This window comes from Molothrus aeneus, chromosome 4 (assembly GCF_037042795.1).
Source record: "Molothrus aeneus isolate 106 chromosome 4, BPBGC_Maene_1.0, whole genome shotgun sequence".
In the NCBI taxonomy this organism is placed as follows: Eukaryota; Metazoa; Chordata; class Aves; order Passeriformes; family Icteridae; genus Molothrus; species Molothrus aeneus.
The window spans coordinates 26,683,074-26,700,464 of record NC_089649.1 but is presented as its reverse complement, the minus strand read 5'-3'; the positions used below and the strand labels follow the sequence as shown (position 1 = coordinate 26,700,464).

General features: G+C 37.6%; 1 protein-coding gene across 1 annotated transcript; it reads left to right on the top strand.

The window, feature by feature from the left end:
* The first annotated feature begins 6,873 nt into the window (after window positions 1-6,873).
* SGMS2 (sphingomyelin synthase 2) lies at window positions 6,874-14,306 on the top strand. The gene is made up of 5 exons (XM_066548142.1): window positions 6,874-7,328; window positions 8,042-8,159; window positions 9,889-10,042; window positions 12,663-12,829; window positions 13,830-14,306. Exons 1-5 carry the CDS (start codon window positions 6,874-6,876, stop codon window positions 14,031-14,033), a joined length of 1,098 nt encoding a protein of 365 aa, XP_066404239.1. The 3' UTR covers window positions 14,034-14,306.
* Window positions 14,307-17,391: the final 3,085 nt, after the last annotated feature.

Below are 17,391 nucleotides of genomic sequence, written 5' to 3'. Positions count from 1 at the left end.
TGTTGGCACAGCTGCTTTTTGGAAGTAACATAGGGGAAAAATTTGACAGGCAATATCTTCTTAATAATTACTCAAATATTTTTAGGGTATATCACAGATCAATTTACTGTTATGTAACTTCCTCTTCTAGCTGCCTGATGCATGATAAGCTGCCACACAGTCACTTTAAAGCACACATTAGTCACTGTGACTTCTCACTGCCCTGTACTGAAAGTGGTGACTAATCTCTGGGTCTGACTTTCCATTATGAAGTGCAACCTTTACCCTCTGTAACTAGGTGGAGGACTTCACAAAATAGTCTAAAACATTCCTGCCTCCTGTGCTGGATCCCCCTTACCTCACAAACGGTATCTGCAACTTTTGAGTCAGCTAGGAAAGATTTGAGGCATTTGTTGTGCTGTTAGGCTCTTAACAAATCTTTAGACTTTGCTGTCTCTTTGAGAAGAATCTTGCTTTGGATAGTGGTGCTTAAGCAGTGTCTCTGAAACTCTAGCAGAATGAAGGAAGCCAGCCTGCACATAAAAGCCCAATCCAGAGGCTTATTTTGGCACTCATTTTTGGCATTTTGTCTGATGAAACTGAGGTAGAACAGTGACTTCCATACTTTGTACAGTGTTTATAATAGGCTTTTGTAATGAATAGGAGAAGGTTATGAGCCAAACAGGTTTTTTGCAATGTTACAAAATATGCAGTGGTAGAGAACCTTTTTGCCTTTATTCAAAAGCAGCTGATTCAGAGCTAAATATCACTTCAGGTTAGCAGACCTTTCTGTGCAGATCTGAAATACTGAAACAGTCTCATTTTAGAGAGTATGGGTTAAGCAGGAAGAAGACTTAATCTTATTTTTCTGGTATAAAAAAGTTGTGAGGGAGTCTTTAGGCTTTAACATTGGAATAACATTAATACTTTCAGCTCTGTTGAAAAGGGATTTAGCAGTGTGCATTGTCAGTGAAGGCAGACAACATTGTCCTGAGCTGTATTTAATAGGAATATAGTCATTATTTATAGGGAAATGATTATTCCTTTCTGCTCAGTACTACTTGGCTGTCTAGAATACTGTATCTGGTTTTTGGTCCTTCACCCAGGCAAAACATGAGATGGCAACAAGGCCAGCAGAGGGACCATCAGGGTGGTCAGGAGGCTGGAGCACAGGCCTGGGAGGGGAGGCTGGAGGAGCCTGGGTTGCTTCAGCCTGAAGAAGAGCAGTCTCAGAGGTACCTGACTGCAGCCCCTTCATGCCTGCAAGGATGCCATCAGGAACATGGGGACCAGGTTCTTCACAGCACTGGGGAGATACAAAGGCTGTAACTTCTAATAAGAAGTAGATACAAAACCAGTAGATTTAACAGTTAGAAAACAAGCAAAACAGCAAAAATAAGTCCAGCTTTCACTGTCAGAACAGCCATGCAGTGAAACAAGCTGCTTGGGGAGGTTGTGCTTCTTTGTAGGCATGGAAAGTACAGCTGGATTGAAACCCTGAGTCACTGCTGATCCTGGCCAGAGGCCCAGGGACCTCCTGAGGTTTCTTCTAACCTGAATGATTGTTTGTTCTGCTGGTTCTACAGATGTATGACTGACCATTCTTAAAACACTTGTTTTAGGGAAGACTGTTAACCTGCAAATAAAGCCAACTTTGTCATGTACATATGGTTTATTTCTAGAATGAGTTATGGTAGCACTAAAAGATAACAAATATTTGACAGCTATTGTGATATTGTTTCTTGAAAGATAAGGGTAATACTAATCACAAGGAAAATCTAGCTATGTCATGGTGTCCCCTTTAAAGGACATCAGACTCTTAGTTACCAAATACAGTCCTTCAGAGCCTGGGGACCAAACAGTTCAAGAGTTTGAAGATCCCTTCAAGCACTTAAGGTGAACCTACTCAGCAGTGTTCAAAATGATAAAAGAGCTTAAAGATACTTTTTTTCCTTGCTTGTTTAGTTTCTGAGGACAGGTTGGATGGGGCTCTAAGGACTTGCTTTAGTGGAAGGCGTCCCTGCTCATGGCAGGAGAGTTGGAACTAGATGACCTTTAAGGTCATTTTCAACCCAAATCATTCTGTAGTGCTACAAATGGGGGTTTTTTGGGTGCTTTTTGGGACATACTGTTTCAGAAACCTGGCACTGCTGTAGAACACACTGGGACTGGGTAATGAATTTCTAGGAAAATGAAACCTAACATACTTTTTACTATTAAGAGGTATGAAGAAACAGAATTCCACAGGACTGGTAAAACTTGGTTTCTGCAAATGGAAAACCTGTAACTTTGAAGCTTTTTCTACTCTATTTAGTGTAGGGATTTAGTCCTTAAAGATGTCTTCTAGTATTAAATCTAATACTACATATTAGTAATCCTAAATGAGGGACTTACAAAATCCCCCTCTCAGGGTAGACAGAGTAACTACTCTATGTCTACTGCTGAAAATAACTGTATATGATGTAAATAGTTAATTTTTTTTATAAAAAAGCTAACATTTACTGCAAGTGATAATGTGATGATAATGAACAATACTTCTGTAATCCAGCTTTGTTTTACTTGCAATTCTTTAGCATCACAGCAGTTGTCTTCTGGAGGTTTTGGGTGGTGGTGGGCTTGTTTTTAATTCTTTCCAGCAGCCTGCATGCTGTGAGATGAACATATAGCCTGGAAGAAGGGATAGTGAGATCTGGAATGCTTTCAAAAATCAAAATTAAGGAGAAACCCCTAAAAGGAAGTTTTTATTCATTGCTGTCTAGATAACAGTGGTAACCTGGCTTTTTTAATTCTAGTTCCATAGATAGTCCTAAAAATTTAACTGATCAAAATACAAGCTAGCAAAAAATTGTCTGCCAGTAACTGCGTGATAAGTTACTTCAAATTGTACTTTGTTTGCAGACCCTTTTTCTTCAGTTACCAAATACAGCTGTATCAAATGTTTGATTGATTACCAGCCTTAGCAAAAAGCTTTAAAATAGTGCTATCAGAAGTCTTCCATTTTGTATATGAAAGTATAGCTTCTCTTAATGTCAGAATAGATCAGTCTCACTGTTTTGGATATTCTTGTTCAAGTAGTATTTAAACAGTAGGTTAAGAACTGCTTATTTGAAAACCCTGTGCAAATTGTGACTATTTAGTCCTTCATAAATTATAGAAATTAAAATATTTTGAGAGATGTGCAAGTTCCAATACTGGATGAGAAATACCATTTGGGAGCTAACTTTATGTGAAAATGACCTTTAGATGAAAATTGGATGACTAACAAGCTAAATAAAACTCTGTTATTCTTAAGTTCTAGCATAAAGAGCCAAATGCAGACATGCTTTCTGATGCTTGTCTCAAAGCTGTGCCCCCCCCCCATCAACTATTTTCTTTCAAATGACAGCCTAATGGGGATGAAGAAAACTAAGGGATGCTATTTGCATGGGAGCAGGTTGGAGCTCATGATAAAATATTACAGCACTTCCTCTTTTAGCATCTTGTTAATTCTAAAGATTTTCTTTGAAATGTTGTTCCTTGAGGCAGTTATTATTTTTGCTGTAAAGCTGCTGCTTAAGAAACTCTGCTTCTTGATAAGGTAACATTCATTTTAGAAGATATAGAAGTGGTTCCAAAAAGAAAACTTTTTCCTAAAACTTGGAGGTATCCCTCATAGGAATTTTATTTATCCTTTTGGGTTACTTGGCCAGTTTTTTGTGAGTTTGAGACTTCCCCAGTAGTTGCTCCCTATTTTAGAGCAATTTAGTATGCTTTTCAGACCTAGGTGTTGGCAGGATGGCCAGATATAAGCATTGCTGCCTGGTTGCTGAAGGCCTTCTACTAGGCAGTTTGTGGTCATCTTCTGGTTTTGATATGGGGATGTTTTGGATTTGACAAAATATCAAATGGATATTTTATCAAAAGGATCATAAGGACAACATGAAGCTGAAAGGAACCACTTTGGGTGGTGAATTATATTTGAATTGAGGACAGGAACTTGACAGAAGAACCTGTGCACTTCTGGGGAGTTCCTTTTACAGCCAGTAGCAGAGGATGATTAGGCTGGTGGTCCTCTGTATCTGTCACTTCTCTGGCCAGTCAGATTGGCAAGGGACTGAGGGACTTTTGTCTTTTTCATCAATAGAGTTGCTAATTTCTTTTAGAATATAGAAGAAAGAGATTGCAAAGGTACTATAAAGGAAAGCACTTACCTTCTTACACATCACTCATCAGATGATATATAGCACCTTTAATTATCAATGTAAACAAACTTTTGGCTGCAGTATGCACTCTGCTTGAAATAATCTTGATGAGCCATCAGAAGTGGTAGATCAATATGCCTTACAATCCATTTAAAACTACCAGGAAGGAACACAACTTTCTCCTGCAAGCTGTAGCTATAATTGTTTTGCTTAATAGGTTAATATGAGAACATGAGCACCACTTGACTTTTTAGGTTCTTATGTTATTGTTCATCTGTACTTTAGATACTCTTTGATCTTTAAAGCTTGGATGACATTAAATATCTGAAAGTAAAATCTTTCACTTATGTCACTAGGCACTAGGTTAGGTATTTGTGGGGAAGAGAAGGAAATAACTAAGGTAGTTTGCTCTCAGTTAATGCATAATTCTAATAATGTTTCAACTGCACAGGATGTAAAATTTACCAGGTTTTGCTGATTGCTGCCTCAGTGGCTGCTATATGTAACAGAATGGTGAGAAGTGGGGTCTTGACTTAGTAGATGAATGTTAGGTACATGCATTCCAAAACATAAGCAATTGGGTTCAGTTTTTTTTCTCTACTGTCACTAAAGTGTTCTGTCATATGCTTAACTTTAGTAGTAGACAGAAGGAATATAAGAGTGTGTGTATGTTAAGAAAAAGACTTGTGAAAGCTGAAATACTATTCTGGTATAGTTTTGAGTAAGGCTGTTGCTTTTGTAGATACTCTGAAAGGGTATTTTTAGTTGTAGGAAGCATCAGAGAAGTTCTGGTCTGGCTGATGGGTTAAACATGCCCTTAGAGATGCAGAGATCACGATATGATTGGTAGGAGGGAGAAAAAGCATCAAAAATCACCACTTGTTTTCTTGGGTGTCTATTGTTTGCATGTGTTGTGTATGGATAGTTATCATACACTTGTTGATCAGGAATTTAGAGAATGTCAACTAATGACAGTGGATTTCAGAAACACTGCTGAGGGATAAATTTAGAAACGCTTCTCAGCTATTTCAGTTTTATTTGTATGAATCTCTTATTTGGGATCTGAACTTTTACTTCTCTTTTTCAGTGGTTGGAGCAGCACCCAGAAAATCAGTGAGATTTACGTGCTGACCATGTTAAATGTCTTCTCTGGGTGGGATGAGGCTGGAAGGATCAAAACATAATCACTTTACTTTCCAGGCTCTTTAGTTTAGATTGTCCTGTAAGCAGGTGGCATGTTCTTAAGCAAGTCCTGTTGTGTATGGTATGGGAGACTGGCAGCTCCAGCTGCCATCATGGTGAATTAATTGCACACAAAGCGTGGCAAACTGGCAACCTGCAGTTGGCATCCAGAGACTTGAGGGGGTAGCAGTGTTGAACTTCTCTTGCAGGAACCACTAAAATAGGAGAGAATCACAATTTACTGGTAGATGGGGAGCAATTTGTACATGGTAATACTATTTTTGTCATAGGAGCTGAACAGAGTAAGAAAAATAGGTACATCACAGCTATGGTGAGTAAGTGGTTTCACAGAACTTTAGAGATGGGGAAATGGCCTTTATTTTTACAGCAAGATGTCTTTGCTAGAGATGAACTTCATTCTTTGCTCCTTGTAGAAAAACTTGTTATAAAACATATCACCTGGTTTTAGCTTGCAAAACTTTTATGAATTAGCAAATGCAGCCTGAAATAAATCCTGAGTAATAATGACTCTTTCTATTTGTTCCTGTTTAAAAACCATCTATACAGATTTGTTTTTAAAGTAGCTAAAGGACAAACACAAGTTCATTTGTCATCTGTTCTGTGTGTAGTGTACCATAACTAAGAATCGAATCCAGGGATATATTTCTCAATTATCTGAAATTTCAGACATTTAGTGGGTATTACAATGGCTATATAAATGCATTTTTGACTTGATGGAATATTCATTTAGATCTAATGAAATTTAATGGAGCTATCTATTGAGTAGATTTTCTAGATGAATCTAAATTAATTTATGCCCTACAAAGTTGAATTCTGTAGTACCCTAGTACCCTTCTGGTTTTTTTTTCCCATCACCTGAACTGACAGGATTTGTCTGATGGGTTGTCATTATATGACAACCCATATTAATATCTATTAATATCTGTAGCAATCCTATGGTCAAAATCAGGATGTTTTGCATAGAAATCTCTAAGCAGTACAATTCAATGTTGCTGCAAATATTGAGCAAATTTGGATGTTGCTCCAAATATGGATTAATTCTGATAACTGATAAAGCAAGGGATGTCATGATCATTAAAGTCTGTGGATCTTGTCCTTTATAAAAACCCCAAGCCTAAGTTGGTACTAGTTCTTAAACTGATATGAGATTTATCAAGTAGGAGTTGGCTTGAATTATTTCACAATAATTTGCCTTTTGACTGTGTTTCTGAGTAGACTTGAATGATGGAATTGAAATACTTAAAAATGCCTGTTCTGAGAATATTTTGTTCACTGTTGCATTACTAGTTATGAAGGCCCTCAGTATCTGTTTTGGGGTTTTTTTTTGCAGATGATTCAGCTCTAGAAGAAAGATTTGTCTTCACAGATTCCTTTGAAAGCACAATGGATGCATTTTAGAGTTCTACAGAAGTCATCTAGGAACAAGAACATTGGACTTTGAGGAATAACAGAGTTCAGAGAGCCCAGAAATTGGTCACTAATAAAGCCTCCTTGGCCATACAGCTTGGAAATGAATACCATTGAGACAGCAAAGCTTGAAGAGCACATGGAGGGTCAGCCAAATGAGACTTCTAATGGCTACTCACGACCTACTCTCTCAGTCAATGAAGAGAACCAAAATGGCACTAGCAAACCAAAGGGCTTGTCTAATGGCTTGCGAAAAACAGCCAAGAAGTATCCTGATTACATCCAGATTGCTATGCCTGCTGAATCTAGGAACAAATTCCCTCTGGAATGGTGGAAAACAGGCATTGCGTTTGTCTACGCTCTCTTCAACTTGATCTTAACAACTGTCATGATCACTGTGGTCCATGAGAGAGTACCTCCAAAGGAGCTAAGCCCTCCCTTGCCTGACAAATTTTTTGATTACATTGATCGTGTGAAGTGGGCTTTTTCTGTATCAGAAATAAATGGAATGATACTACTTGGATTATGGATATTCCAGTGGTTGTTTCTTAGATACAAGTAAGTTAGCAATATTTTTTTTTCTCTGCTGTATGTTTACATTGCTCATTTTGGAAAGAAGTCATACAGTAAAATACTTTACAATATTGTAAAATAGGGCTGGCAGGAAAATAACAAAGGGATGGCTTGTTTACCAAATGTTCTAGTGTCTATGCCAAATATGGAAATACAGGTTTTCTGATTACTGAATAATGTTTCTGAATTTTGAATTTCTGACACCTATGTTGTACTAGTCAAGTTAATTCTGAGATTGGGCTTTTCAAAGTGTTTTTACTGAAGTGGGGATGTTTAAACTGGGGAAATTATGTTGGTTTAAGAAAACCTCATCCAAATTTGAGGAAGAACCCACTGTCCTCTACAGCTAAATAGAAGTTTTCTCCTGTGTCTTTCTTAAACTACATATATTTAAGTCAAGAATGGGGTTATAGTATGGGACTAAAAAGAAAAGGTCACTGAGTTGAGGAAAACTGCCTGGCCACACCTGTAAGTTAGACTGAGGCTATCTTAAATTGGTGGGAGCTTCACAGTATAAGGAGCTAACAAAACTAAAAGTGGACGAGGGATATTTTAATATTTGATTCAGAGAAGTGTGTGGTGAAGAGCTGGGGTGGAGCTGCTCTTTCATTCTAAGGATTCAGCTATCTAATGTAACTGTTGAATATCCTGCATGTAAACTTTGTACTCAATCTGTTTCCCCCTTTGCTTACTTTCAGATCAATAGTGGGACGCAGGTTCTTTTTTATAATAGGAACTTTGTATCTGTACCGCTGTATTACCATGTACGTTACCACCTTACCTGTGCCTGGAATGCATTTTCAGTGTGCACCTAAGGTAAGAGTCTTTGCCTCTTGCTTCTTGCCTTAGTCCCTGCATCAGTCCTGATGGCTCCTTAGATCAAATAGAAGATAATGTTTCAGGTATTACTAAATAACACAAATTACTTTCAGTTGATGGTTGATGTCTCCAGAAACATAGGTAGTGATGAACCCAAAATTGTGTGATAACAGAGCCTCAAATTGTTGATGGATTTAGCTGCTCCCCTTCAGAACATCTTAGGTTGAAATAGTGCTGCTACTAAACAATCAGTTTGCTTCTGAGGCTCAAGCTAATCACTCTTAATACTGTAGCAATATCTTTTTCTTATGTGGTAGGATACTCAAGGTCAATACTGTAATTCATAGCCTGATATGCAAGCTTTTGTTGCTGTATCCCTGTAAAAACCCACACTGTTACGTGCTTTGCCTAGTTTCTCACACTATTTGGTCAAGAGCTAGTACAATACCTGAAGTCAGCTGCCTGTCTTGGTTTCCAACCTGCAAAATGGATAGGAATGTGACTTAAACAAGTTCAGCTGTGTAAATGAACTGATACATACAGAAACATGGATGTACTAATAGTTTTACAAAAATATTTTAAAAATTTAATTACACTGGAATTAAATGGTGACATAAAGGAGTTGTTACTCCCACTCTAGGTTACTAATAAAAAGTTGTAGACTTACAACAGAGTTTGTTCCAAGGAATTTTGTTAGCTGTACTGAAAAAAGTATTGCCAGTTTAGTGGGGGAATAAATTTGTCACCTCTTGGATAAGATTTCTAGTCTTGAGTTACAGCATCATGGCTGTTGTCTTGTACATTGAGACAACTTGGGGATATAGTGGATGAAATAATTCTCTTGCAAATCAGTGTCTTTTTGAAAATGCTTTATTTAACTGCCACTATCGTAAAGATTTAATGGTTTTGTTCTAGCAGCTTGGGGAATGACTATGTAATAGACTGTATTGAGGAGTGAGAAGAGGTAATCAAAGGAAAATGCAAATGTCTCTGCTGAAAGTGCATTTTGCTAGCATGAAACCAGGATTAATTACTTGAACTTTGGAAAAACAGTTGATGGTCATTCTTCTGGATTTTTTTAATATATGAATAGTTTTCTGATTGTGGAAAACAGTTATCTGTTTTTCTTGGATTTTTTTTTCTAGAATTAATTTAAAACTGCCTAGTATCTATAAGAAATCAAAAGCTGGTCCTGATACATGCTTTAAAAATGTACATCCTCCAAATAGGAGTTAAGTCCCGAATGAGTTTGTAATTAAATCTAAAATGGAGTGAGTTTGAGGGTTTTACTCAGTAGAAATACTGGTCAGCTCTGGACAGAATTACAGAATTTGTATGCAAGGTTGTTACTGGTTTTTAATGGATTTCATTGATTATATCAACTGCTGTGATGAGAGATCTGACCTTACAAATTTTTAATGTTTACCTTTTCAGTATATTCTGCATTTCATTCTCATACAATGCATATTTTAAAATAGCCTGGGAAAGTATAGATGGAATATAGACTGAATATAGATTGAAAGTATAGACGGAATGCTAGTGTTACGAAACTGATCTTTATCACCTGTCAACTTGGAAATGCATGCTTATTTGTTTAAGAATATGTGAAAGAAACCTGAAGAAAACTAAGATAATTTATCCTTTTATCCCTGTCTCCCTGACTCTACATGTGTTTGGGCAAGAAGTTTATTTGAGTCACTTATGATACTTCTTTCTGGTGTTCTAGTTGAACGGAGACTCTCAGGCAAAGGTTCAGAGAATCCTGCGATTGATTTCTGGTGGTGGTCTATCCATAACTGGATCCCACATCCTGTGTGGAGACTTCCTGTTTAGTGGACACACTGTAGTATTAACGCTGGTCTATCTGTTCATCAAAGAGTGTAAGTGATTGTACTTCAATGCACTTTCTTGTTCATATTCATTGTACGAGGAAAACGAATGACAAAAGTATGTGTAAAACTACTGCCCTCCAAAAGTTATGTGTGAGTTGTACACAGACTGTATTTATATGGGTTTGAGACACAAATTGAGTGGAAATGGAACTGTGGCTCTGTAATAAAATCATAAAATGGTTAAGGTTGGAACAGACCACTGTAGGTTATCTAGCCCAAACTTTCTGCTCAAGCAGACTTCCATCAAGCACATTGCACAGGATTGTGTCCAGACAGTTCTTGAATATTTCTGGTGAGGAGACTTCACATTGATGAGGTTTCCTCTCACACTTCTCCAGTCTAGGCAGGCCTATTGTCCTCTGTTGTTACTCATAAGAGAGGTGCTCCACTTTCCTAATCATCCTCATAGCCCTCCACTGGACCTGCTCCACATCTGTCTTGTACTAGGGAGCCTGGAACTCCAGATGTGCCTCACCGGGCTGAGTAGAGGGTCAGGACTACCCCCATCAACCTGCTGGCAGTGATCTTACTAATACAGCCCAGACTACTCTACCCTTTTTAGCCATGAGGGTGTGGCTCATGGGCAGCTTGGCCACCAGGACCCCCAGGTACTTCTTAGCAGAGCTGCTTTCCAGCACGTTGGCCCCACCCTGTAGTGGTGCACTTCTGTCCCACGTGCAGGACCCTGAACCTGCCCTTGCTGAGTTTCAAAAGGTTCTGCCCATGCCCATCCCTCCAGTGTGTGAGATCTTCTGAAGGGCAGCACAACACCACTCAACTGAGCTTTGTATTCTCAGCCAACTTGCTGAGGATGAACTCTATCCCTTCATCTAAGTTGTTGATGAGTAAGTTAAATGATATTGGGCCCAGTATGAAGCTTTGGGTTGAGGTGGACTGTGCCACTGATTAAAAACCCTCCAAGCCCTGCCATTCAGCCAGTTCAGTCCACCCTCACTAATTGTTCAGCCTTGAATGTGATAGACTCCAAATCACAGATTTGAGATATTCTTCTTTGAATAGTGATTTAAGATGCTGATTATAGTCTGATGATTCTTAGACTTAGGTCTAAGAATCATCGTTGTTGGCCTTGTTTTGTCTGCTATGTTGTATTTTAATGCTACTCACATACTCAGTTGTACCAGGAAAGATGAAGACAACCCAATATTTTCTGGGCTATTTTCTGGGCTATCCTGTACTTTATAATATAAAGGGGTTGGTGCAATTTTATCATACAAATTTTTGTAATAAGCTCTTTGACTGCTGCCTAATGGTTAGGCATATATTTCACTGAAATTGTGCTCTATACGTAAGAAATGCATAGCTTTCCTTTTTTTACCTCCCATATAACAATCAAAATGTTATCTGAACCAGGGCATAAGCCCTATAATTGCTGTGAATTAGAGGCTGCTTGGGGTGGTCTTTTTTGCTCTTTCAGTAACATGTCTTTGGTATAAGATGCATTCTGAGGATTTTATGTCTGGCTTAGCGGAATTTTTGCTCTGCTCATCTCTTCCTTCCATACTCTCCCATTTTTTCACTTATTCTCTGCACACCACATTTTTTCACCAGAATAGTTATTCATATTTTTAGCCTTGGTATGTCTGACTTTCTCAATGCTGTTTTCATCAACTTCTTGAGATTACTTGGCTTCTTATCTTAAAAAAAAAAAAAAATCAGTAGATGGAGATCTGTCTGCAGGGTTTTGGGGAGAGTTAAGAGAATATTTTTGACACTTGCACCGAAAAGTGGCACTGCAGTTATTGTTTTGCACAGGCCTCTGAGAGCCTACTGGGTAGGCTTGTTGAGATCAGTAACTTTTCTGCTGGTATTGTGTGAAAGTAAAGACTGACCCCACAAGGCAAGAGGTGCCAAAACCTCCCACTGTGAGTGAAATGAAGCTAGTTAGCCTGTCAGAAGTTATGAATGATCATGAATGATCACTCAGGGCATTTTTCAATAGGGAAAGAAGTACAGGAGAACTTTTCCGCTGAGGTGGCTGAAATGCATTTTGAATAGCTTCGCTCCCATTTGTTAAATCTTTCATTAAAGGGTGTAAGTTCACATACTGCCCTTTTCTGTACAGTGCATTTTGTTTCATAGAAGTGAGGCTTCATGCAAATTAATTAAAATCTAAGAATTAAAATGAATGTCTTTCTATTTAATTTGTGATCTCTGCTCAGGTTATATCAATTCTAGAGACTTGAGTTTACTCTGAAACAGATTGTGAAAAGAAAAGATTAAATACAACCAAGTTAAATAACCAAAGTGTATGTTTTACCTCAATTTTGTCTCTTCCTCTGCACCCTAAATCCTAGAAATTATTTAACTGGAAAACTTAATTTGACTAGAAAATGGGTGGCAGTATTGTCTAGATAACCCATCTTGTGCTCACTTTAAAAAGTAAGAACACCGCAGTAAGTTTGTGTAATTCATTATGTAGACTCATACAAATCAAAACAGGGGATCTGTACCAGTGTGATAGGAGTTATGTTTTCAAAGTTAGCAGCCTTAAATGAATTTTCTTATCTTTTCCCCTTGCTTTTGTGGATTGCTAGAATAACAGATGACTTTTTGCTGTGTTTTTCCCCATCACCTCCCTGTCTCACAGACTCACCACGTCATTTCTGGTGGTATCACTTAATCTGCTGGCTGATGAGTGCTGCTGGCATCATTTGTATCCTGGTTGCTCATGAGCACTATACTGTAGATGTCATCATTGCCTACTATATCACCACGCGGCTCTTCTGGTGGTACCACTCCATGGCTAATGAAAAGGTGAGTGGCCTTCACAATCCATGTGTAGCCTGCATTTGTTAAAATTGCCTGAAGGTTAAAGTAAGTTCTTCATCTCAGAATAAAAAGATGTTCCATACTGAAGTTTAATCAGAATGGGCAACGAATTTTGCTTCATTGTTATTTAAGTAAATAATATTAATTTGTCTTTAAAATATTTTTTTGAGTTTTTGAGGTTTTAATGCTAATCTTTTTTGAGCTAATGAGGTTTTAATGTAGTTGATGTATAGAATACCCCTTCTTTGTCTCAGCTTATGAATAAACAGTAGTTGAGCAATAAAATTTCTGGATAACTGAAATTACCTAGACAGTCTCAAGCTGCATCAAGGGAAATATAGGTTGGATATTAGGAAAAAGTTTGTCACACAAAGGGTGATAAAGTACTGGAATGGTCTGCCCGGGTAGGTGGTGGAGTCACCATCCCTGGATGTGTTTAAAAAAAGACTGGATGTGGCACTCAGTGCCATGGTTTAGTTGAGGTGCCAGGGAACAGGTTGGACTCGATGATCCTGAAGGTCTCTTCGAGCCTTGTGATTATGTGATTCCTACAATTCTAATGACAATTCTTGTGTAAATGTCGTTAAAGGTACACAGTTCAGAAGGTTGTTGCTGCTGTTGTTTCAACAACACTTTCAAGTAGAAGCATACCTCTTCAGCCCATTTAGTCTAATTCTCAACTATTACTTATCAGTGGAAAGATGACATGCCTGAAAGCACTCATACTGAAAAGTCCTGAGTGCTTTGTTGCCCCAAATTTTCCACTGCAAAGCATCTCTTTGTGGTAAAGATGCTCAGTTTGTAGTATGTATTTGGACTCTAGTGTCTGTCTCAATTCTGTGTTTTTAGGCTAAATACTCAGAGTCTTTGCAGAAATGCATGCACGTGCATCGCATTTTTGCTGTTGTCTTGACTCAGTGTAATTGATTATAAGCCTTTAAACTGACAGTTGCCTTTTCCTCTTTGCATGCTTGTGCCAATACAGACTTTAAAGGTGTCTTCGCAGACGAATTTTCTCTCTCGAGCATGGTGGTATCCAATATTTTATTTCTTCGAGAAGAATGTGCAAGGCTCTGTTCCTTGCAGCTTTTCCTGGCCAATATCTTGGCCTCCCAGCTGCTTCAAATCTTCATGCAAAAAGTATTCACGGGTTCAGAAGACAGGAGAGGACAATGAAAAATCTACCTGAAGAAAAGAAGGAAAGCATCTGCTCTGGTTTTTTTCATTTTTGATTTTTTTTTTTACCAAAACATTAATGCTGTAACCAAAGTTCTTAAGAAGACTGTAACTGAAGAAGTGGACCAAGCTTCTGTGCAATTGATGGAAAGACAATTGTAGACACATATATTGCATTTCAGATGTTTTCTTCTCATCCAGCTGTACAGACCTATTCTACTCTTCAGTGCTAATGAAATGCACCACTGATGGGATTTTTTTTATTAAAGAAAAAAATGGAGCAGGATTGTGCTTTATTAATGAGGTAGAGGTGCCAAAGACCACAGTAACACTTCCATTACTATCACTCATCCACAGAAGCACCCAAAAGTCTCCTCTTCAGAGCTCTGGAGTGCGTAAGGGCAAAAACATGCTAATATGTAAAGGCACGATATTGGCATACTGAGGTGTATAAAAAAATAACACAATCGTGGGAAGCGGTTTGTTGCATTATTCTTGCTAATGAAGGTAAGGCCTTTGTGTGACTGGTACAGCTGGAAGCAAGTCTGGCTTTTTTACACACTATGGGTATGAATATCTTAGGACCCTAAAATACTACTTACCACCGTTAACTCCCATGTATTCTACTATATACCAATTTTTACATTTTTATTAGTAATTTTATATTTAAATAGTTGTGTTACCTGATGAATTTGAAAATTAGAAACAGCTGCTAGCATCTGAGCTCAAGGAGCCTAAAATTTTATTTTTAGTAAGAGACACAGTTTCAACATCTGAATCTTGAATTACAGCTGGCCTTGTGTATATAGCTCTACAGTGCCTGTCAGTGTATATAGATGCAGATATACACAAAAGCACATACCTTAAACAAAATTACTTACTGGGAAGAGTAATCCTAGAGTTCTTGATGCAGGCAGAAGTTGTACAGCTCTCACCTGCTTGAGGAAAGCAAGGCCAGGTCCAAAATGGGGCTACATTTAAAATAAACATTTTAATTTTAGTAGCAATCTCTTGCTGAAGCTATGTAGCAGGTTTGCTTGGGAGCCATAGTTCTCCATTGAATTTCTTTGTCTTTTACCTCTTGACACGTTTCTGTGACTTACTTTAAAAAAGCAACCAAACAAAAAAGTGCTAAGATAAAATATCTACAACAGCAGCATTTCTTCAATTATAACATAAAATAATTTCATATTAAATGACACTGTGGTAGACCTCAAAAATAGATTACCTTTTTTCCCAGGGCTGCAGTCCAGCTAAAATGGCTATCTAAACAAGTTGGCTGAGAATGGGGAAAACTACCATGGGGTGAACATGTAACAAAACCACAGATTAACAGCTGCCTGTTTCTTGTTGGTTTATGTTGTTTTGTATTGTTGTGAAAACAAAGTAGAAAATTAGCACACCATGTTTGGCCATTTATATTCTGTATTAATTTCTGCAGTTAACTCAATATTATTTTCAGATACTCACTAAAACCTAATGAAAAGATAAAACTGCATTGTTTTGAGGTGATACTAATATAAACAAAATGCTGCATATTTTAAGAATGTCTTGAACTGTGACAAGTGTGAACACCATTTAAATAATGACAACTTGTTTTTAAAAAGTCCAGAGTTAAAGTTATAAAATGAAATAGAGTATTCAAATATAATAATTTTCAGTTAAGGGGATCTTTTCTCTGAGTTGTACATGAGAATATTTTTGTGCATTATCAAAATAATACAATAAAAAGTGTTCCTTTCAATACATTTTTGGAAAAACTTAGTTAAGAAAGAAATTCTGCTGCGGTTTGGTTGTATTATTTAAAATGAGTTTAGCAGACTCTGATAATGTGCCCCTGAAGTTCTGTGTATGTGGGCATATCTGTGCTTTCATTTGCTTGCTTCTAGCAGACCTTGAACAGCTACAAAGCCAGTATCAAAAAACTTTCGAAAATCCTTTTTCTCTGTGATATAAATGAATCTGTTCAACACCAGTCAGTAGATCTCCTGAGATACTTGTTATATCAGTGCTACTTCATAGATCATCATTTTTAAAGCTAAAATCTAAGCTTTGCGATACGTTAAATATGGTCATGTTAATCCACTTGTAGTAATACTATCTTTTAGGAGTTATGAATGGATTTCATTAGTAGTCACTGTGCCTTGAAAGTAGCATGATGAAAAGCATTATCTAAGGAACTTAAGCAGTGGTTTTCATCTGGTGGCTGAAAAATAAACACTTTGACAGTGGGATTTCTGTAATAGATCTGCAAAGCAGGCTTTCTTCATGCAGGATGAGGTGTTTGGGGTTTTCTACACTAATTCCTATTTCTGAAGGAAAAAAAAGGTGAAAGTGATGAAATAGAACCAAGTAAAGACTCTGCTTTCACTGGGCTGCTGAATTTGATAGACTTCTATTGTAATACAACAGGAAAGTTTAAGTAGCAGCTCTAGCTCAAAATACTTGATTCCTATTCTGGCTCAGTCCTCCCTTAAGTACTTAGTATTTACCCATTGCAAAAAAGCTCTCAAAGGGGTATGTGTGTGTTTAATTAACAGAAAGCCCCAGTTTTCTATCCTCTCAATAGCTTTTAAGTGCTTTTACCAACTTGGATGGTATAGCTGTATTTAGTGACTCTTTAGACCTATATGTAAGGTGATAAAATGGGGTAAGTAATGATATATTCTAGTTCTCACTGTTGTAGTAATTTATCCAATATAAGCCACAACTGCTATGTAAAAATTAATAACTGTAACATCTTGGTGATCATTGTATACAAATACCATGAAGCTTAAAGTATAGTTTCATCATAAGAAGCAAGAGATTGCAGTAGGTAAAAAGGAGAAACTTGGACTTCCCTTAGGCCTACCATCCAGTGGTCAGTATATCTGGTCTGTATATGCCCAATACTTTGCAGTGTGTCACTAATTATTTTTTCCTAGTTATAGTAATATTTCTCAGATGTCACATGAGCTGCCCCTTTCCTGTGACTATAACATGCTCCTCTCAACTGGAGAGCATTTACACGTTGAAGAACATGTACAGACACTTAATAAAAAAACCCCACTACATTTGTGCACCACCTATCCGTATGACTTAAATGCTGATGGGCTTTCTTAAAATGCCTAACATAAATTTAAATCTGGATTTTAAGTGTTAATTTGAGCATTTAAAGAAATGTGCTGCGAAGTGGTCATGCTACAGATGCTTACTCCTAATGCCAGAAATTGTTAACATCTACTTGAAAGCACTGTAAATGGAACCTTTTTCGGAACGTGCTTAGCACTCCCGTGTGGACATAAATGGTACTAACTGTTAGTTATCATTCACTGTTTTCTTGGAAAGATCACCACAGGTGGCGCAGTAGCAAAAATAGCTGTGCTAAACAT